This window comes from Corvus moneduloides, chromosome 2 (genome assembly GCF_009650955.1).
Source record: "Corvus moneduloides isolate bCorMon1 chromosome 2, bCorMon1.pri, whole genome shotgun sequence".
In the NCBI taxonomy this organism is placed as follows: domain Eukaryota; kingdom Metazoa; phylum Chordata; class Aves; order Passeriformes; family Corvidae; genus Corvus; species Corvus moneduloides.
The window spans coordinates 39,044,974-39,071,561 of NC_045477.1; the positions used below are offsets into that span (position 1 = coordinate 39,044,974).

Here is a 26,588-nt window from a genome sequence, read left to right on the forward strand (position 1 = left end):
GACTGAACAGCTTGAGAGGAAGGGGCTGCCCTCATCTAGATGCTTCTACAGTTCCTTGCACTGTGGGGCCATGTGTGGTAGCTCCAAATCATACTCTCAATCTGTAAATAAGGGTATTTGTTGATGATGATGATTATCTGCGTGCCAGCTCTGTGCACCTCTGCTTTTAAAATGAAATCATTGTACACATTTCCCAAGCCTAAATCTGGTGCACAAGTCAGAGCCCTTTCACTTAAGGTGTTAAATAATGCCTTATCCTCACCACAGGACTTTTTTTAGATGGGTGAGCCTTTCTTTTCAGATGCCATGAGTGCCTTATCGTGTTACCCAGATGGCTGTGTGTGCTGGCTCTTCTGCCTGCAGGGCTCTGAAGCCTCACCCGACCCCGAATAAGACTGCAGCACCAGCCTACATCATCCCTGTCCCCATCCACCACTAACAGGTCCCCTGCGCCATTCTCCAGCAGCCATCTGCCAACTCCTGGGCAAAGTCAGCTGGCAGCAAAGTGTCTGCCCCCGTACCGAAATTGTGTGGGAGCCACTCCCTCTGCTGGCTCATCCTGCCTGCTCTTCCCTGCTGCTTAAACTGGGAAGGCTCTGTGTGGGGGTTTTGGTCTGAAGGGTGAGTCCAGCATGTAATGCTGATGCTAATACCAGTAGTATTATAGTAACAAGTGGTAGTAGATGCAGAGAGAGAGCAAGAGGAAAAGATTAAGACAGACTAGGAGGAACCTGATCTGGTTGAAGATGTCCCCTGTCATTGCATGGGGGTTGGACTAGGTGGCCTTCAAAAGTCCATTGCAATCCAAACCATCCTATGATGCTATGATAAGGATATAAATAAAAAATAAGAATAGGAATCAGAACAAGAAAATAAGAAAAACAGGAATAGGAATAAGCATAATAAAAAATTGGTTCATTACAGGGAACAAGAAAATTAAGAGAAGAAGAAGGAGAACAAGAAGGAGAACAAGAAATCTGGTTGCCTCTAGTAGCAGAAGAAAGTTTGAGTATGAAGAATTTGATTCTAGAGTGAGCTACACTCTAGAAGGGAAAATTTTCTGTTATCCCCCAGTGACCCCTGGCTGTGGCCAGGCCTGTTCAAATGTAGGCCTTTCCAGGTAAAAAGCTCGATCTAAGCACAGGGCTTTGAGCTTGCAGCAAGAAAATGGGATTGTGTGCTCATGGGAACTGGGTTTGCATTTGAAAACTAGTTTATTACATAGCCCCTGGGCGCGAAAGTTCTCTTTGCATCATCATCCAGTTGAACTGTTCAAACCCAAAACAGCTACCACAGACCAGGTTCATTTCAGTTTTAGAGAGGAATTCCATACACCCCGTTAGAGCAAATATTTCCCAGCACTCCACAGTCCTCATCCCACACATGTCAGCTTTCTCCTTGGATCTTTCACCAGAGGCAAGATTTTTCTCTTTTGAAAAATGTGCTTGAAGTTTTAAGTAGAAGAGGCTTTTCTGAACACAGGAACTGTCCCTCAGCTCACTGGAGAGAGGAACGCCATTTCGAGGCCCCCTTCAGGACCAGCTCCAGAGTTGCACTGTGCTAGGCATTTGTTGGTGGGACATGCCCTGGGGTCCCAGAGGTCCCGGTAGTCCTTTGCTATCATTGTATGCAAAAATCATGACCCATGGCTAGTCCCTCCTAATCCCAGCAGAGCTGGCATGGAAGGGTGCTGCAGCCCCAGGACTGCTTGGGCACTGGCCAGCAGCTGGGAATCCCTTTGGCAATGTCCTCCTCACCCCACCAGCTCCATGTGTCCCTTGTGGGGGACCATCAAGAAAGTACCGTGGAGTCTGCACCCATCCCTGAAGTAACTTACATGGACTATTTTGCTGGATGCTGGATGCATCAAAGTCTTCCCTTAGCAGAGCACCATAGCAAGAGGGAGAATTGGCAGGAACACGCATCACTGTGCATTGTTTGTTGGGCAGTGTAGGACATTCCCAAGGTGAGCACTGCCAGGTAAGAAACCAGATGAAACCTGTACAGCGGTACAGGACCTAAGAATAATAAATGAGATTTTTAAACCAAGGCATCCCACGGTCCCAGATCCTTATACCTTGAACCAGGTTCCCTCTTCACATCACTGCCATTCAGCACTTGATGTAAATTATGCTTTCTGCAGATGCCCATTTAAAAAGGATAGTAAAGAGTATTTTGCCTTTGAGTGGGAACAGGAGGAAGAAGGGAAAATGGTAAAGCAACAATTGACATTGATGGTCCTTCTGCAGGGATACACAGAGGTACCAGTCTTATTCAGGAAAGCCTTACAAAAAATATTGAAAGAATTTACTCCATGCCTAGGGATTAAGTTATTGCAGTATGTGAATGACTTGCTCCTATCAGGAAAACAAGTGAAAGTGGTAGAAGAAGCAAATGGGAAATTGCTTAATTTTCTAGCTTAAAAGGGACTTGAGAGTATATGAAAAGAAAGCACAAATGGTGGAAAAAAAGGTTAAATATTTGGGATTGCGGTGTATTGATCAAGAGAGGATGCAGGGAATTTTAGAAGTACCATTAAACAGGACTAAAAAGGAGCTGCGACAATTTTTAGGACTAATAGGATATTGCAGGACCTGGATTGAGGATTCTTCTATTTTAGCCAGATCCCTGGACGACCTTTAAATGCACGACAGCCCCAGTGTTGTGATATGGACACCAGAAGGAAAGCAGAGTTTTTAAGTGTTAAAAAACAGACTGAGGGTCCAGCCCTAGCCCTTCCAGATAGGTAAAAAAATTTTGAATTCTCTGTGGATGTTAAACAGCTGTCTTAACCAATTCATAATAGCGCACGTACAACTGTTAAATATATTGTTATGCCGTGACATAACAATACACAATATCCCATTATAAGGCTTAAACTTATCTATGCTAAGCAAGACTTTTCCAGCCTCAGTTTTCCTGGACCTGTAGGATCTTTTATTCTCTCAACCCTGACCCTAAGCCAAACCTAAACCTAGGCTTAAGCCTAAGCCTAAACCTAATGGCAGCTTGGCACTGTGGCAGAGGTCCTCATTGCCACAGGTGTACAGATTAAAAAGTGTTGGGCTGGCAGTGTAGCACCCTTGCACTGCCTTTTTGAGTGCCAGCCTCCCTGGAGCTGTAGGCTCCGCAGCAATCTGAACCTTAACCCAAACTCTAATGGTAGCTTATTGCTGCTGCTGAGATCCACATCACCATGGCTAGATGAGAAAAGGGTAGAGTGAGCAATCTGGGTACCCTGCCGTGATGAAAATCCTTCATTTCATGAAAGTAAATGAAATCTCAAGATTTCAATGAAACAAAAATTATTTCATGATTTTTGCTTCATTCTGATGCACTTCCTTTCTTTCAATTCCATTTCATTTTTTTCACTTAAGTCCTTCATGAAAATTCTTCATTTCATGAAATGATTTACTTGAAATCTCAATATTTCATTTCACTAAATAAATGAAATGAGGAATCAAGAAATAAAGTGAAATGAAAAGATAGCAAAGGAAATAAAATGCCACAAAATTAAATTGAAAAAATATATTCTGACCTACTGAATGCTGGATGAAAAAAACCCCAAAAGGATCAAGCCCTGGACTCACTCCCCCACTTCCAAAAGTTGGTTTTGCTGAAGACCCACTTTGTTTGTCCCACTACATCCTTCATGCTCCCACTCCACTGTCCCCGTACTTCCTCTGTTTCTGCTGCATCGGCAAAGAAAACTTGTGGGGAGTTTTCAATTCCTGACAACTGTTTTCTTAGGAAGAGCAGCTGCTGGCTTAGTCCATAATGACGCCATTCGGCATCAAACCACCCCTCCTATGCCCAGCTTGCCACCTCAGATTTGGAGCTGGCATTCTCAGACACACAGTTACTTGCTGTCCCTGCAGCTGGCAGGGGCAGCTCACCATTTTCCTGCCAAGTGCAGACTGCCTGCACTTGGCAGGAAAATACATAGCTGACTCTTAGGATGTCCAGGATATTAAAAAAACCTCTTTGGTTTATTGTTATTTTCACTCTAGAAATCATATTTCACTATAAAAAAGAATTCCAAGTATTTAGAAACATCTTGGTCTTGTTCTCCCATTTACAACAGCAAGGATCAAGACTAACTCCACTGCAGCCAGCAGTATAACACTGGGATAAAACCAGAGCCATGCCAGTCACAGGATTAACATCTCAGAGCACTGTTTTTTGAGCATTCTAGGACAGAAATTAGAGCTTTAAAATCATCCAGCTCCCTTTCAGATGCCTCTTAACTGACCACAATCTCAGATGTTGCTCAGCATTTTCCCGCAGACACTGAGTGCTTTGGAGAACCTGTTGACAGGCCCCTGAACTGGTTGTCAGAAGAGCAACTATCTGTGCTGAAACTCATTTTTTGGGGCAGCTGAAACAACTGCTGCTTGAGCTGTGGAGAGCAGACAAATGAGTCCATCTGGTCCCACTTAGTGAGTTATCACCTCTTTGCAGGAGTGGGAAGAGCTCTCTTCTGTCCATGTTACTCTGCTCATCTTTCCTGTTTATCCATCACACTCCTTCCGATCTATTCCCTATAGATCTCAAGATCTATTCCCTTTACTTAGTTTCACCATTTTATTATATTTTTTCTCTCTGCATCTGCTAGTTCTGCACTGTGTTTCCTTCCAGTTGAGTGTGGTCCAAACACCCTCCAGGTCTTCTGTGAAATCCCTCCTCACATTCCCTTGTACCAAGGCACTTTGTGGTATCTCTGCATTTTCTTGCAACACACTCACTCCAGTTCTCAGATTTGATACTCTTGGCAAGGAGTAATTATTGAGGGGGGGGAAAAAAGGATGAAATTAAATAACAAACCCACTCCAAACCAACAAATGCTGAAGAGGAGCCAGCAAGGCTACAGCAGTTAAGGAAAGCAGAAGCTTTATCCATAAATGCTCCCATTTGCAATCAGCAATTGCTAGCAGCTTTCTATTTTACTCTATAGGCAAGAGTAAAATGAAAAATGTTTCTCATACGTATCACTGCTAATTGACAAAAAATACTTACTTTGAAAATGTGGAATTTTAATAAAATCTTCATGCCAAAGGCATTCTCACTCTAGATCCAGAAATGCTCTCATGCTCTGCAGCTACAGCTGAGCTAAGAGGCATCTCAGCAGCCAAAGGCATGTCCCAGGCTCCATCCTCCTGCAGGAGTCTCACCTGGAAAGTGTGAACTTACCCAAGGGACCAACGCTGAGCACTGCTCTCTCTGTCCCCTGCCTTGAGCAACATTAACTCAGATCTTCTGCATCTCTCTTGTGACCACCTTATGCTCTAAGGTGGTTCAGCACTGCAAGGGTAAAGGTACACCCACTTTCATCACGAACAGAGCTGGCTAGAGCTGGGACACCAGCACCCTGTTCTCTCCTCAGATCCAGCGTTGGGACTGAAGAGTTTACATGCCTGAGCCATGCCTGTAAATTCACACAAACTGAAGCAGAGCCAAAACCTGAACCCTGCTTCCCTCTCATCTCAGAGCAGGGCTAAAATCATTGCTTCATCCCTTTGCTTCATGCCCGACTCCATGAATATAACAAGTTTTGCAATACAAGTCCATCAAGAGGAATAAAATCCAGGCCACCATCTTGGCTGCAAATAGACTCCAGAGGCCTGATTACAATCCCCTGCTCTAACGCCCACCATCTGGCTTTTATTCTTTATTGGAACAAATGGTAGAAAGGGATCTTTTATAAAGAAAGACTTTCATTTGCTTTTTAATTTTTAAAAAATTATTTGGCTCCAGAATTTTCTAAAATTATTCCTTCTCTCACTTGAAAAGAGGATGCATTGAAAGAGAGAATATACATTTTTAAAAGCTGGTGTTTGAAAAGCAAGCATAAATTAAAAGATGAGGTGGTGTAAAACAGCTAGAGATTTCAACATCTATGAATAATTTCTATAGCTCTGAGAAAACGTGATTCATTGTTGTTACCATCAGTTTATCTGTGCTCCAAGTGAAATGAATTCAGCCCTCAAAGTTTTGAGCCACAAAGAAGTTCCAATGAAGTCTTATCTTCTAAAATAAATCATAATGCTGCACTACCTAAAACAAATCTTGCAGTGAGAAATGTGATGAATCCATCTATTGCTAGGAGGAGTAATTGGGGAAGTTGGTTTAACGCACTCATTTCAGAGGTGCAAGTGGCAGTTCTCATCACCAGAAGAAACAAACCCAACAGGACCTGTGGGAGACAGAGGAGTAGAAACTCCTGCAATTAAAGGAGGCTTTGATTTACAACCCTGGAAGAGACTAGGTCTGGCTTAATTGACAGAGATTTGTGGACTTTAAGCAAAAGGATTACAAACTTGTGTTCCTATCATTATAAGTAAAATTGTACACTGGGTGTTTTGGTGAAGGGCTTTAAAATATAATAGTGTGATTTTATATAGTTTAAGTTAAGAATGTAGATGGTATAAGAGAGACATCTGTGTGTACGTGACATGAGAAGTTATTGGTCAAGACACAGCTGCATTGCAGTGAGAAGTGCCACAGGTGATTGGTCATTAATCTAAAACAAAGTGTCATTTTAAGTATCTATTGGATTAGAAAGTTATAAATTACGATGTAACCCTAAATCTTGTGACTAGTCGCCATTACTCGGAGGTGTTGTAAAATCTCACGCCTCGACTGATGCGTTTGTTATTTTAAACAATAAATTCGTGTAATTGCATAGTCCCATCCCTTAAAGTTATTTTCCTCCGACACGTGAAGCGCGAAAAACGGACAAGGACCCCAACTTCTTCCACTCTGTGTTTGGTGTTGACAACCTCCATTGCTGCCTGGTTTCACCACCAATCCCAACCACCCATGTGCCACCAACTTCAACTGGGCAGCCCCAAAAGAAAGAGACCAACCACAAGGGACCCCATCTGAAAGCAGGCAGGCTAACTGGCAGATGTATCCTTCACCCTCATCCAACTCAAATTCACAGCTTGTTCTCCCAGTACAGGAAAAATAACCATTTTTCACTGGAGGAAGCCTAACTGCTTGAAATCCCATCCACTAGAAACAACTCAAAAGAAACAGAAATAGCCCAATTTCTTAACAGGAGTATTTCTGAGACAAGAGCTGGTTGGAGTGGCAGATTTGTAAGTAACGCTGATGCCAAGAGGAGAGGAGCTCAATATTCAGCAACCAAACACAACTTTTTGTGGGACTGAACACCCTGTTTTCATTCTGCCCTTCACCCTGACTTCTGAGCATCTAAGCTCTTCAGACTACAGCCTGCTTTACAGCCTCTGTTTCCACAAAACTTATCATAATAGATGCCCACTGTGGTCTTTAAAATGATATTCTAGTATACAATTTAGAAGTAATCTTTTCCTATGCAGATGATACTGATTTCAACACAGAACAAGCAGATTTCTCTGTTCCATTCTTCCACCTCCTGTACAGTGCTTCTTCCCTCTACTTCAGAATGTATTTCTTAGGCTTGGTGGCAAACTGGGATTTGGATTAGGAGACAATTTGTTTAGATCTACACGACCCCTTCTTCTCATTAGAGGTGCACTAGGCACACTAGAATTCCAAGCAATTTTGTGCTTGGCTTTTTCTTTGTCTGGTTCTGTTTTTTAATGAAAGTTTCCCACTTGAAATGACAAGTTTTGGTAAAATCAGTGACATTAAGGTTCTGGTCCTGAACTACTGGTCAGATGCTACAAAGGGGAAAGAAAAACATATTACACAAGCCTTTGGTATATTCCAACTCCCTGAACTAATGCAATTTAAAAACTAGACATAGTCACTATTTAATTTTCAATCTTACTTCCCCACCAGGCACAATATCATGGTCATTCTTGAGTTACATCCCATGATACACCCACCTATGCCAAGAAAACAAAGTCAAGTATGAAATACAGAAAAGCCAACCTGTCTGACCTCAGTCCAGGGAGGAAACCAGCACAATGGTTAAATCTATCTGTGGTTGAACAACGTAAGAATTCAATGTGGTTTTGGTTATTGTTTTTTTTTTTTTTAAACTTACCTCAAATGAGTGGCTGGGGCATGTACAGGAACATTATTCTTCTTTCTCCTTATCCACAATTCAAAAAGAGAGCTCGGAGAAGCCTTTCTTAGGAAACATAAATTTTCCAAATGTCCCCATTTATGCTCTGCTTGCACTGTATCTTGGGGGACATAAAGTGTGGTAGCGAGGCTGTACTTGCCTCTAGCACTAGATACGATGAGTCAGTCTGCCTTGGTAGGGAAGATAGAGAAGATAGAGATGAACTCAAAACAAAACTTACAAGAAGACTTTGTTTCCTTGGAAAAAGCTTCCCAAAATTTTTCTCCCAAACAGGCATGACAAAATGAGACAGGAAGTTTTGTTTCTGAATAACAACTAATTAAACTTCCTTCTAGAAGCTGACAGGAGATGGAATGAGGACTTCAATGGATGGAAACGTTTCTGTGGGTATTTCCTTTCCCTCCTCCTGAATCTGTATTGCAGAGCACTATGCCATGAGAAAGAAAATCAGAGAAGCACCTACATGTGATTCTGACTTTCCTTAAAAAAAAAAAAGGCTTCAGACCCCAACTAGCCCTGGCTGCAAATATGAATAAACACTTGAGTCTGAAGCACTTTCTGAGCATCAGTACATCCCTTCAAAGCTTGAATCCTAGATTTCTTTGAAGCACAGCACTTGAGGGCAACATCCCCCATGCATTTAATGGTTTGACCTTGTGTTCAGATCTCTCCTCCAGCATGAAAGACTTTTGGGTATTTGTAGCTGTAGAGCGAAATTTCAGCACCTCAGTGGGAATTGATTCCTGCCTGGCTGAAAGGAGACACCAGGCTGTCACTACAGCAAGCATGAGCTGGGCTGCCCATGAGACACTCCAAGGGAAACAGAGCAAGTACCAGATCACCCCTGCCCCAGGATTTTACTTCAAACAAAATACAAGTGAACAGAGAAGCTGTAACTCACCAAAAAGGTTTGCTTGGTTGGGTTTTTTTAGAAAAGAACTTTTTCCAGGCATTCATAGGATGAAATCCTGAAAAATGCAGATGGCAATCTTGCTGGTTGCAATAGGAAGCCTGTAATATTCAGCCATCTACTTGAGGAAGACAAATAGATGCTAAACATTTTAGAACCCTGTATACACACAGCACAATTATTTCCAGTTGCAGGCTATCATTAGGCTTTATTCCTCATACTATTAATCCCTTCAGAATTATAAAACATACTCCAAGAAAAATTTTGAAAGACGAGGCTTTGCAAAAAAACCTCGGAAGTTTCACTTAGCCCTTACGGAAAATAGATCCTAGTGTTCAGTTGTAATGCTACTCCAAAGGTAGCCATAAACAATAGGAAACTGTTTATAAAGCAGATAGGCTTTGTCTATACCCACCAGTCATAGTAAGTTCAAGTGTTGCTTACAAAACCACAGAATTAAACAATTCTGAATGCTAGCAACTGCAAAATAATGCCTTCCTTGAAATCCTGAACATTAACTTTCTTCCACTTCACCTCCTGGAACAAGTTGCCTTTGCCAGGTCCACTGTCCTTGTTGAAAGCTATTTGTCATACTGAACAGGGGATCCTGGAAAAAAAATCTCTGCTGAGAGCAGAGGTGTAGCATGTCAATCTGATTTTTTTTTTTTAAGAACTCATAGTCATACTGCAGTTTTACAAAAACAAATGGTCAACTTATTTTTTCTAGATGCATGCAAGAAGCACAGCAGAAAATTAAACATCAATACAGCATCAACACTGAAAGCACTTCCCTGACAAAAAAATCACAGAGCACTTCAGAGTTTCCAGTACTAGTAAAGAAAATTCAGTAATTAATGATACAAAACCCATCAAAAGGTAAGACTTGAGATTCCTTAATTATCATATTGTGTTAGTGTATTGCTGAGTCCTCAGATCTTGGGTCAGCTTACACTCCAGGAGGCTAAAATACAAAAGCTTTGAGGGGGGACATCAGAGAGAGGATCTGCAAATTCTGTGGTGGAGCTGAAGAACAATGCCAACAAAAAATGTCAAATGAAGCTGCAGCCTGGAGCTATACAGTCCCTACAGCTCTTTCCACAGAACCTGTGAGGGAGGGAGCTGCTGGGAAAAACGACCCAGCACAGCTATGCATTATGCCTAAATTTAAGAAAGGGAAGCTCCTGCAGGCGTGCAGAACAGCTGCCTGCGTGCCTGTGGAAGACCTCATTCAACCACAGCCATCTGACTTCTGGAAAGTGTTATTTTTTCCAAGAAAAGTTCCCTTACTTCGGGAACACAAATGATGGCCACTCTGCACTTGTGATTTTCCATGAGGGCATTGAACTGGCCTTCCAACTACGTCTCCCTCATCCAATAAAACCCTGTGCCACAGCAATTAGATCTCAGAACACTGCAAGATCAATGTAATTTTTTTGTTGTTGTTGTTGCCATGACAACTATGCTGCTAGGTTGGACCTGAAGCAGCAGCTGGCTTCTCCACTGCCAGGCCCTGACAAGTACAGCCCTTGACTTTTTTCCCCACCTTCTAAACATGTTGCCTATATACTAAGATTTTAGTAGCTTTATTTTAAGAGAATTACAAGCTACATCTATTTTTCTGCTTCCCAAGAATCATTTCTATCTAAGGCAGGCAGCAGAAATAACACAAACACGTATTCCTCCAGTAGCTCACATGACCCTAAGCATGCTGAAAATCTTGTTTCCAAGTAAATGTGGGTATGAGCTGCTGGCATTAGCACGCTATGCATAACTTAGTGAAAGGGTGGCAAATACAGCTAAAGCCAAGGAAAGCTTTTACAGGATACCAGTCATGCCCAACAAAAATCTGAAATATTGTGCTCTACATTTACTCTCTTAAAAAGAAAATCAGGTAAGTTTTCAAATTAAGAACTTGAAAATAAGACTAAGAAACAGCATCTGTGAGAACAAACTCAACTGAGCATAACATAGGCAAAGAGAAGGGCAAGAATTTTACATAAACACATCTGAGTTCTGCTACTGTCACCTCCCAGGCAGGGAGGTAACTACTCCATTTTGAAACTGTTACGTTCCAAGCCAGCGCATTGCTTGGCCAAGATTTCAAATGCAACTGAGATGACAGTAGAATAGAAAAAAATAAACCCTTCACATTTTAGATTTTTTTGCAGTCATTCATATTTTATACTGTCCTAAGTGTTGACATTAGAGGAGTAAATGAAGTGGACTATTGTACCTTGGTATCACTTGTTTGGTTAAAAACACTTGCAAGTTTCTGACAATGCTATTATTACCACTGAAGGACACACACAGAAACTGAACCTTGTGGCCACTAGGTTGTGGCTGAGGGACCGAGCACTGCAGTGGTTTATTAAGGAGGAAAAAAACCCCACAGTTCCATGGAGCATTTCCCACTCAAGGTTCCCCCAGGCATTACATGGCATTGTTCCAGATGTGCTGAGCCAAGAGAGCTCAGAAAGTAGGAAAGCTGCTTAGAACTTGGACCCACCCCAAAACCGTATCTTTGCTGACAGTAGAAAGAAACTAAAAATGAAGATTAGCTAAGTTACTAACTAGCTTTTAAGAGGAAGTCCAGTTTGCTACAGAAAGTATAGCTCTTTTCAGTTCACACTGCTTACCATACTCAGTTCTTCCTCACCTCTGATTAATACTGAGATTTATCAAAGTTGCATGAGTTACAAACCACCATCACTACAAATACAGGGCATTTTGGAAAGCAATTTAAACAATCAGCAGTATTTATTGCAAATCAGGTTCTCTCTTCTACCACTTACAAGGTGGACAGTAAAAGTAAACACACATGAAGAAAGAAAAACATTCATGAGACACAAACTGGTTTAATTAAAACTGTAAAGGAAAACAATATGCAGGAATAAAACCTCCAGACACATAGCACTTATTAATTATGAAGCTGCTGCTGATCTTGGAAAAGCATTTGGGAATCCATGACCAAACATTCAGCCTTAAATTCTGAGGGAAAGGGAGGGAACGACCATGACCTACCAAGTCCTTGCACGCTACCGCACATAAAACTGTACTACTTGATATATTTTTCCATGAACTTTTTGTGAAATTCTGATCGCAGAGTGTCATTGACAAATCTTTTGTCCTTTTTTGTTTCGTCTATCCCCTTGGCACAGTTCTTGAAGACAACATCATCATCCCACCTGAAAACAAAAGTTTTTAATTTCAGTAAGCTTGCATGAAAATTAGGTGCAATATACAAAAACATATATACAGAGTTTGACCCTCCTACAGAACACCTAGTCATTAGGATTAGATTTTAGTCTTTCACAAAGATGATCTATTTTTCTATCCCAACCTGTCTCCTACACATTTGTGACAAGATCTGAGGAAGGAAATAGAAACCAGCTACAGTGACAACATTTTCTGACTCTGAACAGCGAGAGTCAGCAAGGGGATGGGTGTCACTGAACAGACTGCACAGTACCTCCTCTTCACTTTGAAGTTTGCCTGAGGCTGTGCTGGCCCGGTAAGGTTCAGCAGTGGGTTACCACTCAGGATGTTCTCCATCCGAATTCTTTCTTCTTCGGCCTTTTGCTCTTGTTCCTGAGAACCAGAAATGGATGTATTATTTTTCTAGGCCACTTTTCTCCTCTGATTGGTAGAGATACACATTATTTAGCTTTGAACACTCACACAGATGGAGCTTTAATTCTTAGCTCAGACTTTTCAGAGTGTTTGGCACTTGCATATGAGGAGAATAAGGATAGAAGCAGAGATACACTAAAGAGCTTAACTTTGCTAATAAACTGTCAAACTAGCAACACTCATATCTGCTCTACTTAGCTCTGATGTGACATCAAATACTCTGTTAAATTCTAGACCTACCATATACATATGTATTACATTAAAAACTGTATACAGATTAAAAGATTTTCTTTATCCTCATGAGAAAAGCGAGTACATCATACAATATTCACTAGGTAGAAGAAACCATACAGCATGTTGAAACTTCTCTATTTTCAGCAGCTGTTTGGATTTTACAACTACAACTTCCCCTAGGGACAAATTAAAAAGAATACTGAGAACCCCACAGTGAAATGAACTGAGGCTGTCATAAGACTATTTAAGAGTTTCAATATTAAGAAGCAGACGAATTTTCTTGTCCTTGTACTGTCAAATGCATGTAACTCAAGCCTAAGTGAAGCAATGCACTACAAGCAACACAAAGTAATTTCACTGCCCATGCTTCCAAGCTCTATTAGCACATCTAGTGACTTAAATGTTTACAGACTTCAAAATTAATGTTTAATATTCATTTTACATCACTGTATTTTTCCACAAGCTTTCACAAATATTGCAGGGAGTGTTCTTTGATGAAAGAACCAGTAGGAAAAAAAAGTAATTCTTTAAATTTGGATGACTAAGTAGGTTTCCTACTCTGAAGTATGGTCTGAAGACACTGGTTAAAAAATGAACTGAAGCCTCATTAGCACTGCAGGAGAACCAAACCATGGCTTTTAAAAATTATATAAACTAAAAACAAAGAGATCACAAGGTTGGGGCTTTTCCATGAGCTGGGAAAAAAAAACCTGCAGAAAATGAATTGCTGAGGACTTCTACAGGATCCCAAAAGAGGAAGCAGTTTCCTTGCTGCTGGAGTTTACAAGGTTTAAATGCTAAACTTGATGCTGATGCTAGCCAGAGTTCTCTAGCTTCAAACATTTAACCAATACTAAGTAATTTATTATTACCTACAATTTACAATGTTTTTCCATTAAATTGATCAGGTATGTGAAATTCTGGATGGGCACCCTAAGCCTGGAAGTGTTTAGGGCCAGGCTGGATGGAGCTCTGAGCAACCTGGTCTAGTGGAAGGTGTCCATGCCCACAGCAAGGAGGTTGGAACTAGATGACCTTTAAGGTCCCTTCCAACCCAAACCATTCTGTGATTCTATGAAACTTACTGTTTAAATACCTCAGCTTTCTTAAGAACATTGATTTAATGTACACACGAATACCAGATGATGCAGGATCACTGGTAAAGATTTTACCTTTCAAAATCTACCCACATTTTAGTTATGAAAAAACACCATTACACTGCTTCTCACAAATAAAATGTAGAACCAGCTGCAATTAATTGCCAGTGGGATGGAAAGAGTTCCCCAAAAGGGCATATTGCTCAAAAACAAAGTACAGCTGCCCTTACTAAAACATATGCCTCGGCAAAACTTGCTCTTTCTTGCTACTGTATCCATGGAGCTGTAACACAAACCACAGCAGTTAGAAGTTATTAACACAAATCAACTAAGGTTTTGAGCTTTCAAATAGCTCTAAATCCAACATTTGCAGTTCAACTTCAGTTATTATCATCCCAGTCAGTATGGGAACATGGAGAACAAAAATATTTGATATGGAACAGCAATTTCCTCCCATATTAGAAATATAAACTCAAATGATACTTTTCTCTGTGGATCAGAGACAAGAAATGTATGCAGCTGCTTCTGCACAGAATGCCAACCTTTGATTTACCATCTTCCTTCCCCATAACATGGAGTAGCCAACAGCCATGAAATCCAATTTACTGCAGTCTGTTGCCATGTGTTCTCACCAGAAGTCCAGCAGCCCTCTGATTATCATACAGCACATGCATGCAAAGCACTGCCTTGAAACCAAGCAAAACCTTGGCTACTGGAACAAGCAAAAACCCAGTACTGATCTTCAGGTACCTCCCAGGAGGTGATCAGACACTGTTTACGACCATGAGCAAATTTACAGCTGGATGCAAGCATGTGAACTGTTCTCTGTGTTGTCTAAAATGAGGTGGGCTCTGCACCATTAACTTTAATCTGCAGTGCTCCATTAAAAGTGAGGCTTTGAAAACACAACAGGCCTGGGAAAAACATTGAGAGAAACGAGACGGCTACAAACCTAAAATTCCTAATCAAGAGAAGGTAGCACTACTAAGACCATTGCAAGAAATTAATAGTCCTCTGCTGAAAAACAGTTCTGTGAAGAGAACTTCTTCCAAGTTTATACAGATGCAGCAGTTCCTCATTTTAGAGCTGGACTCCAGGTGAACTCTTCTGAAGGTGGCAGGTAGAGCATGGCACAGTCTCACCCTCAAACTTCTAAGACATGATCCAAAGTTTCTGAACCTGTGCATCATGCATTATGCTATCTGGGGCAGACATTACTATTTTAGTTTGGGTTTTCACAATGTATGAAAATGCATCCACACACCATTGACATATACAGAACTACAAGTATGCACTTCACATTCGATGTTTTTTTAGTGGTCAAAAATTGACTGGAGTCAGCCAGCATCTTCTGAGGAGGAATTACAATTCTTCTTCCCTCCCTTTCTCCATTTCAGATTTGATTTCAACAGTTCCTACAAAGCTGATGATTCCAGCACTCTTTACCATGCACAAAGAGAAGCCAAAAGCTTCCGTCATTTGAATGGCAAATATTCAGAATCACTAGAGAAAGAAAAAGTCAATATTAAGAATCATAAAAAATATGCATACTGTACTCCAATGTACTTCCTACACACAGATGCACATTCAAATTTTCTATACTAAGATTTTTAAAAGGCATGTTACACATCATCCTAAATTTTATCTGCTTTGACACAACCCATATATATCCTTCAGCCTCAATCAGCCTGACACAGTTTGATTTCTGATAAAAAGAAAAGCATTAAGTGATAAAATGTGGCGATAGAAAAAAAAAATCAAAGCCGAAATAACACTTCTAAGAAGTGTTACACTACAAGAACTAGTTTAAGACTAAAAGAGGGATTTATCTCTGTGTTAAGACACCTACAGATAGACATGGGCCCATAGGCACCTGAGCTCACATCCTGGCAGAGACCTAGAGGATACAACAGGGAGCCAAGACAGCTCTTGTGCTCACCCTAAATTATGACAAAGGAGACCAGCCACACTCCAGGCTCTACTGACTGCATCTCCACTGCACCATCATGCAGGCTGGGATACACAATTCGTACACTGGCCCCAACAACTTGGCATTCCAGGCTCAACTGAATTCTGTCTACAGCTGATTATTGCTAGCAAAAAAATTGCATTGACTTAAGTCAACTACAGTTGCAGAGGACTGGAAAAGTGGCAGATAAACTAAGTGGTCGAGGCAATCTTGGGAATTTCTTTCCTTGGCATATCTGTTTCTGACTGCAAAGGAAAGAAAAACATTGTCACCATGTTTATTTTTAGCATAGTTCCTACCCTTAGCACAGAGCAAGATTACTTTTACAGAAAGTGCTGAAATTCCCCATATGACTCTATTGTATTAAAGTCAGTTATCCTACAGTTTTTATAGATGTTGAGCAGCTGAAAGAAAACCTGAAATACCCACATTTCATAGAAGGCTGAAAAAAAGCTTTAAAAAAAAGCATAACCTGATTGAAACACTGATTTTTGAATGACAAACTATGATAGCACTGCCTTTAGCAGCAGGGAATGAAATTCAAGAATGCACAGATCCACCTCAGTTATCTGATCCTGTGCAAGTTACTAACTCTGTGCAACACAGAGATTCAAATAATTCATTGAGACTTCAAAAACAAAGAGCACCGAGTAATCACAACAGCAGCATCCACATGCAGCTTTGTTGTCATTTTATCCACAAGGAAAGGGATGTTATCATTAGTTCCTGGCAAGGGTTAAGTGTTCCTGGCATGTCTCAAACACTGTATGAAGAAACATACTCTGCCATCTGCTTTTGCCTCTTTACTGAAATTCTTTCTCAAACACTGATTTGATCTTCTAGTTTTAGTCAGACCCTTAAGATTTAAGTGAAAAGGTTAATATCTATCAAGACTCATTTTCTGATCTTTTATCTGAAGGCCTGTGACACGGCTAAAACAGGGGGCAGAGCTAAGATTTACTCTGACTACTGGTAAAGTAATATATGCAGTTATAGAGAAACGCTTGGTGAAATAAAACTGTTAAGGAAACAAACTTTAAGTCTGCTCTCAGCTAAGCAAAAAATTACTGGATATTAAAACAGGTTTGCTAGAACTGCACACATACATTCAGCTGCTCAATGGTTTGAAGTTTCTTTTTAATTATTTCAATTTACTTTCTAAGGAAGCACTGGCAAACTGAAGAACAAGAGCATTGTAAAGCTTAACTTAGAATATTGAAATGTTTCCTGAAACCTATCCATGGATGGTTAACATAGACACCGACCTTGTGTTTGCACACTTTTATACAGACCTAGAATTATTCCACAGAAATGGCTTTCAAAACTACAATTTCCTGGCCATCTTAGTGTCTGCTAGATACAATCTGAGATTACAAATGTAGACAAAAAGTCAGCAGGACTCCCACACTCAAATGATTTTAAAAAAACATTCATAGCATTTATTTAATGATTCTACATAATTTCAGGTAACCTAAACATTCTGAGAAGTTAACAAGCTTTGAGAGGAATTGCTTATTTGGCTGACGAACTATTAGAACCTCTTAATATTAATATTGTCAAAATTAGATTTAGAGGACTTCTATGGAAATTGGTGTTACCCATAAGGGAAGTTAACAGAGAACAGGATGTCCTGTAAAAAAGCAGATTCTCATATTTTGTTTTTAACTGCTGTTTCACCACCATTTGGAAAGGAGCCGTTCTCCTTTCATGGCAATTTAAATAATGAACACCAAAGTGATGAGTGAAGACTGTTGACAAAAATACAGTTTACTCTAAATGAACTCTCAGAAATAACTGGACTAGCATTTTAATAAATCAAAATAATTTCAGTATCAGGGAAAAATTTACATACGGCACAGGTTTGGGATACATTACAGTTGTTTACCCTCTTAATCTTGTTAAGACCCTGGGATGTTCACATTAATCTGCCTGCATAACAAAGGGGTTTGAGAATGATGACCAGAGTGAAGAGAGAACAGGTATTCACTCCACAGTTTCCCTTTGCCTGGCCACTGGCTTCCACATGCTGTCTACTGTGGACAGCAGCATTTCAGCAGGTAAAGCACTCCTGTACATGGATTAGGATTAACAGCAACTACACGGGTAAGACTTGACATGCGATGCTCTCCTGAAGTCACCTGAATGATTAATACAAGGTCAAATGGCTTGCAGTACATAGTGACATGAAACTCCAGGTATCTGAAGGGAAAATGAATTCATATAAAATAACTCCAAAATGCTTTGCCAGTTAACACCTTATGTCAGAGACATGGAAAACAAGGCATAATCTAAACAGATTGCACCACTAAAGCCAACGTACATAAGACATCTTTCCAAAGATGACCCTTACTCCTAAAGACTCTTTCCAAGGCTGTGCCCCACTCTGGCTTTTACTTTTTCCATCAAAATAATCTTAGTTTCCTACTCCCCAAAAAACCACAAGAAAATAAAATTCCAAGTACCTGTAGAGCACCCTCTATTTACTGAAGATGCCAATTTTAAAGAGAGCCTACCTGCCACCAACCAGTGAAAGGATGAACACTGTAGGTCTAGATTCTGAGTGTGCAATAGTGGGCACTACTGCAAATGAATAACACAGTTGTGTTCAGTATACATAACAGCATTTGACATTAAAAACCTGCTGCTGGAGTAAAGAGAACATCCATGAAGGTAACACATTACATCTGCTGTTAAGAGACAGCAAAGTAAAACAAGCGCTATCCCAAATACTTCATGGCTTTCAGCACCCTCTAGTGACAAAATTAGAATTTCACAGAGATTATAATGTTCCTACTTCTCACACATGATAAAAGAAGCAGGCGCTTGATTATCTGAGCTATTTACTAACAATTTACTAACAATTATTTTCCTAATGCAAGTTTTCTACACTGAAATGTGACAATTTACGCTGTTTAATCTTGATGCATAATTTCAACTATCAAGCAAAGTGAAAAATCCACACAGACCTAAGCTTTCATTTTAAGCACTGTGCAAGGACAGCTGAGATCAAAATCTTTCCTACACATGGCTACACTTAATTTGTATCTTAGTACATTTCACATAGGAATATATGAGGTCGAATTTTTGACAGTGTTTTTTAAGTAATTTTCACCATGTTGTTACTGCAAAAGACAATTTCATTGCTTCAAATGACGTGCCTCAAATGCCTAGATAAAGAGACAAGAGATGCTTTCAGACACACTTTAATGTAGAAGACCTCTCACAGGCCAGATGGGCAATCAAGTAGCAACAGTCTTCTACAGCACAATTTCTGCACTGAAGCAGCATGGTACAGCTTTTAGCCTTCCATAGTATTTAAGTGCAGAGCTGCAGAGCTCACTGGTTCTACAGGCCTTGTTGAGTCTAAAGGTAAATTTTTATATTGTTAGGCAAGAACAGGCTCCCAACTACAACGCTGCCAACAGCAGTTAAAACATTATCATCTCCTCGCTGTTCCTAGTGTCTGCTGGAAGCTCTGCCCTGTTCACTGCCAGCTAAGCACTCATGAAAGACATTAAACTATGAATGTGTATGTTAAGCTACAGGAAAGGTTACAAGTAGTTCAGAGGCACTAAAGCATTACATTGTCAGAGCTGCCTTTGATTAGCCTCCTGATCAGCATCTCATGTGTTTATTTAACATGTTCTAAAAAACCACCTCAGATTAGTTTATACAAAGGTGACAGGTGGCTTGGGTTTTTTGTTTGTTTGTTTAGGGATTTTTGTTTTGTTTTACAGGAATGGAGAAATACACTTACAAAAACATACAAAACTACTCCAGATGAAGGAACCAATGTTTTACAAAAGCACTAAAACATTTAAGCCCTACTCAAAAAAAGAAAGCACTTAGTAAAAGCAGATGAGGGAACTCTGCACATATCCACTACTTCTGTTGCACCATAAGAGCAGAGTGTTTCAGCAGTGAAGATGAAATACCTGGACTCTAAATTCTGTTGCAGTACATTGTTAGAACCAGTACCCAATACAATCCTAAAACCTGGTAAGTTAGACAACACAGACTACTCCCAGAAACAGTCCCTGAAGTCCAATCAATAGTTAGGGATTTTGCTAATGCACTCCATCCCAGCAATTTCTCTCACACCAAGGAGGTAATAGTATCAACAGCATAGGATTTAATCCCACTCACAGGAAAACATCTGTAACTACAGGGACTTTCTTCCCCTTTCAAGGGCAGAACACAGTGTTTCTGTCTGTAGAGAGAGAGATTATAGAGAGGTATGAAATCTACCTGTGAATTAAGTTTCCCATTTCTGAAAAGACTGCTGTATTATTATCTGGTTTTGCAGAGACATTTATCAAATGAATTTGCCTGTGTATAATCACATGGAAATAGTTCTGGTCTTACAGTTCAAACTGGTGCTCCTTGCAACACAGCACCAAAGCTGCGAAAGGACAACTACTGTATAAAACCTGCAGCCACAAGAAGCAGCATCAAAAATCACACATCTTTCTTTCATAAATACAATTAATATTTCTTGTTTCATAAAAGCTAGTTAACAAACTAAATTACACTGGATTGCATGCAGCTCACTAATGCCACTATACACTTTGGTATGATAGCTGAGTTCAGGGGACTTGCACATGAAATCAAGATTATCTTGACTCATTGCCCCTACAAAGCGTAGGAAAAGTGAATAAAATGTTTCACTGAGTAAAGCATTCAGTATGCCTTATAAAGAAAAAAAGTCTTAATAATTATTAGATAGAAGAACAAATCCATCATACCTGAGAGGAGGTTTGAACAGCACTTTGTTCACCAGTTCTCACTCATCCCAAGTACTTAAGGCACACCGGTTTTAATAGACACCAGTACACAAAAACAGGTGCTTTTAATGTGTGAGATTTTACCTTTCGAGCCTGTTCTTCAGCTCGTTCTTTCTTGATTTTTTCCAGCTCAGCCAGAAGAGCTGCAGTGTCATCATCATCACTGTCTTCCAAGTCCTCATCTTCATCATCTTCCTAACAGTAACAAATGGAAGGCAAGAATCAGCTTGGTCATTTAATGTAATAAAAATGGCCATGGGCTGCCCAGCTAAGGCTGCAATTTGCTGCTGGCTGATTTCTGAAATACTTGGGTAGCAGCAAATACAATACAAATGAGGTTTTTACTCTTCTACAGTAACGTTGAGAGAAAAATAGGTTTGTGCTTTTGGGATGACTGCAATTAAAAATGCTATGTAACTGACAGACTCTAGAGAATGGCTGTCCCCAATCGCTAATCACTGTGACACAAGTCATTCTGTGTGCCTGATTACTCTGTCCAATACTGCTGGGACCAAATACCACAGGATTAAAAAACCCTGAGCTTACTGTCAAGCCTTTGACTTAACTCCTAGAGGTCAGCATAAGAAGCAGAGTCAAGGGCAAGCATTTTTTTGCTCATGCAGACAGTCATTTGCAGGTATCTCAACAGTTCTACCTCTGGGGAACTCTTACTAACCCAGTAGTAATTCCCCATACTCTAAGTGGTATTTTCAGTTTCCTAGATTTTTTTTGTGCTTTCCAAGAATACCATTACAGCATGGACCAGAATCCTCTGAACCACTCTGGACTTTCACCACAGTACAGAAGCTGTAAAAGGAAAATAAGTTGGAACCTGTCTGAAGTCTTTAGGTGACCTAAAAGTACATATTGCATGAACAGCAAATCCTTAAGGCAGGGTTCTGAAAGGAAAGAAGACAGAAAAGAAGATACATACATCAGTAAGAGGATCATCTGCATCAAGATTTGCCGCAGGAATCTGGTCTAGCCGAGGCTTCTTAGACACAGATGATGATGTTGTATGTTCTATGGTGTAAGAGTTAAAAGAGAAAGTGACTAAGTCACTTCATTTAACAGCATCTAATGTCAGAAAGCAAAAATCTTCACAATTTGTCTTGAATTAGGCTAAGAGAAACAAGGTTAAGCTTACCTTTCCCTCACTTCTCAATCTTAATGCCCACGTTAATTCCTCCCCCTAGGTAGCCTCAAGAGCAGCAATAATAGCCCAAACTTACAATTTGGCCTCCAGAAGTTTTTTGAAATCATTATTATTTCAAGCCAAAAAATAGCAGAAAAAACAGCTGTGCAGAAACAGCTGTTCTTACTATATATATCCAACTGGAGGGCTCCCATTTAGGATGATCCCAAAGCATTACTGTTGGCTAGTTTGGTCCAAACCACATCTACTTACTTCTGTGAATTTGAGAGCCATGCAATAGCTTCACACCTAAACCTGAAGTACAATAGGTTGTAGTTTAATACGAAAAACGAGTATTTCTCAAAAAGATCTTTGATTGTGTTACTACTTCACCATATCTGAACAGAATCGCATACTTTCAAACAGATTTTATTGTTACACTGGTGCTGTAGCAGTAGAAGATGACTCATTACCCCTTCTCCTTCCTGTCTTGCTCATCCAAGTACAAAAAAAAAGCCCTTTAGTAGCTGTACACACTTGTTGCCAATTCATTACAATTATATTGTATTGGCTGGGCATGCTTTTCTACCAGCTGGCCTAGATTTCTGCTAGCATGAAGCCAGCATGAAAGCCAGTGGACATTCCCTTGCAGGTCAACAGCTCTGAACTATCAGACCAATACCCTAAATTCTACTCTCATGACATGCTGTCTGCAACTGCAAACTTCTTACAGCACCAAATTTCACGCAAGAGCAATGTTTCACAAAGGCATTAAGATTTTTGTTTCTTGGTTTTTACCTCTGGTTGGTCTGTCTCTATTCTTTTCTCTTGCAGCAACTCGTTCTCTCTCCTCCAGCTCCCTTCTGAAATCGCGGTTACGGACCTCTTCAGGAGCATCCTGAGTGGTCTGTCTAAAACAACAAAAGGGGAAAAAGCCTGAAGTTTGACAGTCTACAGCTGGGAGCAATTTTTTCAGGGAGGCCAGTAAATCCTGGGGTGCACAGGTAAGGATAGGGAGCAAGAACTGGGTTCCATGTAAACGTACGTTTATTCTCTCTTCAGCAGAGCCCTCCTGTGTACGTACGCATTGCACACACAGACCGGCCACGCCACACGCTCGTGCTCCTTCTGGTGGCTCTTGAATGAATGAAAAGACCCCACTTAAATTCCTACGAAACAGGGTGACTACAACTGCCTGCAGTCGCTATGTTGAAATACTCTGTTCTCCAGCAGTCCAATCCCAGTGTCCAAGTAGACATCCACACGCATTATGGTCACCTTTCTTCATTGTTGTACTACCCAAAGTTGCTGCTGCAAACCCAGTCCCTTAAGGCTTACAGATAAGACCAAGACTAGAACACCTTTTTCACAAACCTTTTCTTCTCCATGAGACCAGACCACGACCAATAATAAAAAAGTTGGGAGAACAGACAAAACACTAGCTTTAGTGAAACACCTTGTAAATACATGGTCATCCCTCTTTTATATAACAACATACCAGCAAAAAGCAATGAACTACATATATCTGAGTCACATTAAGTTCCACCTAGAGACTGCTGACATTTTTGTGGCTATCTTGAAAAGAACTAGTGAATAAAAACAAGCAGCAATTTCTTTCACCTCTCTGTGAACCCAGTGCTGGAAGTAAGAGTGCCTGGAAGAAACCCAGACTTGAGCCATTATAAACATACTGTGTGCACAGCCTGTCTTTATGATGAAGTACTTAATTTGCTTTTGTAATTAAAAACCTGAATTTGGAATCCCTGTTAGAGCTGCAAAATCTTCCCAAACCCTGTGCCATGCAAACAAACATGAATGGGATTGAAACACTGGACTTTTCCTGCAGTGATGTAGTCCTGGCAATTTAACAAAGACAACTTTGTTTTAGGTACTTGGGAGAAAGACCAGAAGACACTTGATGCTCCATCCATCTCTCCTTCTCCCAAGAAAGGAGGGATTTGTTAAAACATATATGATATATTCCCATACATACCTGTCCCCACAGACTTCTTCCAAAGCAACAGACTGGTGTTCCAAACCCCACTTTTGTTTAGAAAACAAACCACCAGCAATTTTCCCAGCAAAATGCATTTGACAACACTTTTTGTGTTTTTTATTTGGTATTCTTCAAAACACTCAACTGCCTTATGAATATATATTCTTAAAAACCAAAGGGGCAAGAGGGAAGAGGTGACAGGTCACACATCTACACAAAAAAGTGCAACAGTAAAACCTTAACAGTAATTTCACTGACAAGAGTAACATCAGTTAGATAAAATGAGCATTTTTAGAAAGAATTAAAATTAAATGTGTCAATCACACTGACTCCAGATTTTATTTACTTTTTCAAAAAGATAAAGATTTATTATGCATTTCAGACATAGGAAAACATTAGTAAGATCACATTATCTTTCTCACTGGTTAAAGAAACTTCTTCTCCCAGGACCTCCGTAAACCACCTGCAGCTTAACATCAGCTCTTCCAACACACACCACTACCCCAGTGCTAGTCCATGGCTCCCCTGCCTGCTCTTAATGCCCTCACCACAGAGTCCTTTGCCAAATACATGATGTGGTTTTCCTGCCTTTAAGATGTGCTCAACTTCACTTCTCTCATCCCATCTTGCTCTGCAAGTGACAGTACTCCCTGTGGCTCAGTCCCAATGCCAACTCATTTTCCACTTCACTGCCCAAAATGTTCAGTCTCCAATGCTTATCTTCTCCTGATAATTCATGTGCATAAGCAGCAACAAATTATCACTAAAATTAAACCTCCCCAAGTCACCTGCAATGCATTTGAGCTCTTAGTTCTGCTTTTGAGACTATCACTTTCGGCCCACTTGTCCAGCACTGCTGCACAATCTCTGGACCTTGCTCAGTGTCAAACACATCAACATATACTGAGAAAATTTAAGAGTACCACTCATAACAAAACAGTCATTCCCAGCCTGTTTTGCCCTGACACCCAAAAAATGATACTAACCTGTATTTGATTTTAGTATGAGAAGGAAGATCTCTGCTGGAATACTGTTTGGATAGCTGGCTTAAGTCTCCTTCACCTTTTCCTCTTCCTCCTCTTGCAGGTTCAAACGTTGGCCTTGCTGCTGTCGTCATCTTCACTCCTACAGGATCAAAGGATAAAACAAGTTGTTACTAAAACTTACAGTGAAAGACACTCATTAGGAGCTACGTTGCTCCTGGACCTGTCAAAGCAGTGACAAGTCCCACTACAGTATATCAGCCGTCACTCAGCTCATGAGCTCAAAATTTAAGTAGCTTTTTATTGACAGAATCTATTCAGGTTTCAAAATAATGTCTTTTCCAATATGCTTGAAAGACAATACATGGACTATAATTTAAATACGAAGCTACATTTGTGAAGTAAATAACACCAGTCAGGGACTGATCTCGCATCCTTAAAGCCAGCAATACAGTCTTGTAACTGAACTCCTTCCCTTCCTGAAAAAAACCAGGACACTAAGTGCCAAAATCCAGTCTTTCCTTAAAACACCTCCAGGGACAGTGACTCCTCTATCTCCTTGGGCAGCTCATTCCAATGTCTAATCACCCTTTTGGTGAAGAAATTCTTCCTCATGTCCAACCTAAACCCCCACTGGCACAACTGCAGGTTACTTCCTCTTTTCCTGGGAGAAGAGGCCAATTCCCGCGTGGCTCCAACCTTCTTTCAGGCAGTTGTAGAAAGCGATAAGGTACCCCTAAGCCTCCTCTTCCCCAGGCTAAACAACCCCAGCTGCCTCAGCCGTTCCTCACAGGACTAAATCAGTCTGTATTCGGCTTTAAAGGACCCAGACTCAACCTGAAACCTCTCAGGTTTCAGAAATACCCGAAGAAGCCTCTTTAGCGCTACCAGGAGTTATCGGCCAGGAGGGAGTGACCGAGCTCGGCCTGCAGCTGAATTGCCTTGGCCTTGCCGGGGTGCTCCCTCCCGGGAGGGCCCGAATCGCAGCACCGGGCCCGGCCGCAGCCCGTCCTCTCGCTGGGCCCGCGTCCCCCCCGACACCCCCTGCTCCAGAGCCGCCTCTCCATCTTCAGGACCCTCCCGCAGCCTCCCTGCCGCACTCCCGAGCACTCACACCGCGGCCTCCTCTGCCCTGCGCAGCCGGGCCCTAGAGCACCACCATAGCTCCGCCGGGCACCCACAATGCACCGCGGCGGGCCATAGAGACGGGAGCTCTGACCATAGAGAGCGGCCGCCATGACAGTGCCGGGGCGGGAGCGCGCTCGGTAGCGATGGCGCCCCCGGTGCGGGTGTCAGGGCAAGGAGGGACGGGGTTAGGCAGGGAGGGCAGGGAGCCTTGTGGAGATAATAGGGGAGGATAGAAACAGTGGCAGACGGAGGAAAAGGGAGTATTAGGAACATCGGCCTAAGTCTGACTGTAAGGTAGCAATGTTTGACTTGTCCCTGCTCTCCTTGCAAAGAACTGCTTTACATGGTGTAGATGTTTATACAATAGATTTAGACTGGACAGAAGGAAGACATTTTTTACTGTGGCGGTGTTGAGGCGCTGGAACAGGTTGCACAGAGAAACTGAGGATGCCCCATCCTTGGAGTGTCCAAAGCCAGGCTGGACGGGGCTTTGAGCAACTTGATCTAGTGGAAGGTGTCCCTGCTCATGACAGGATTATGTTTAAGGTCCTTTCCGTCCCAAACTGTTCTATGATTCTATAGTCACTGCTGTCTGTGTAAAGAAGCCAAAGCACGAACGACCATCACTAAGGAATTAAATTCCCCCTCTTACACTGGCAGCTCCTTCCTGTGCTTATCGTTCCT

At 41.1% G+C, this 26,588-nt stretch overlaps 1 protein-coding gene across 1 annotated transcript; it reads right to left on the reverse strand.

Moving 5' to 3' along the window:
• Window positions 1–11,686: 11,686 nt before the first annotated feature.
• CWC15 (CWC15 spliceosome associated protein homolog) lies at window positions 11,687–25,997 on the reverse strand. Its single transcript, XM_032099198.1, has 7 exons — window positions 25,891–25,997; window positions 24,780–24,918; window positions 22,596–22,708; window positions 21,597–21,685; window positions 20,747–20,857; window positions 12,418–12,536; window positions 11,687–12,133 (listed from the first exon to the last, which is right to left on the reverse strand). The coding sequence occupies exons 2-7, from the start codon at window positions 24,908–24,910 to the stop codon at window positions 12,004–12,006; spliced, it is 693 nt and encodes a 230-aa protein (XP_031955089.1). The 5' UTR covers window positions 24,911–24,918; window positions 25,891–25,997; the 3' UTR covers window positions 11,687–12,003.
• Window positions 25,998–26,588: the final 591 nt, after the last annotated feature.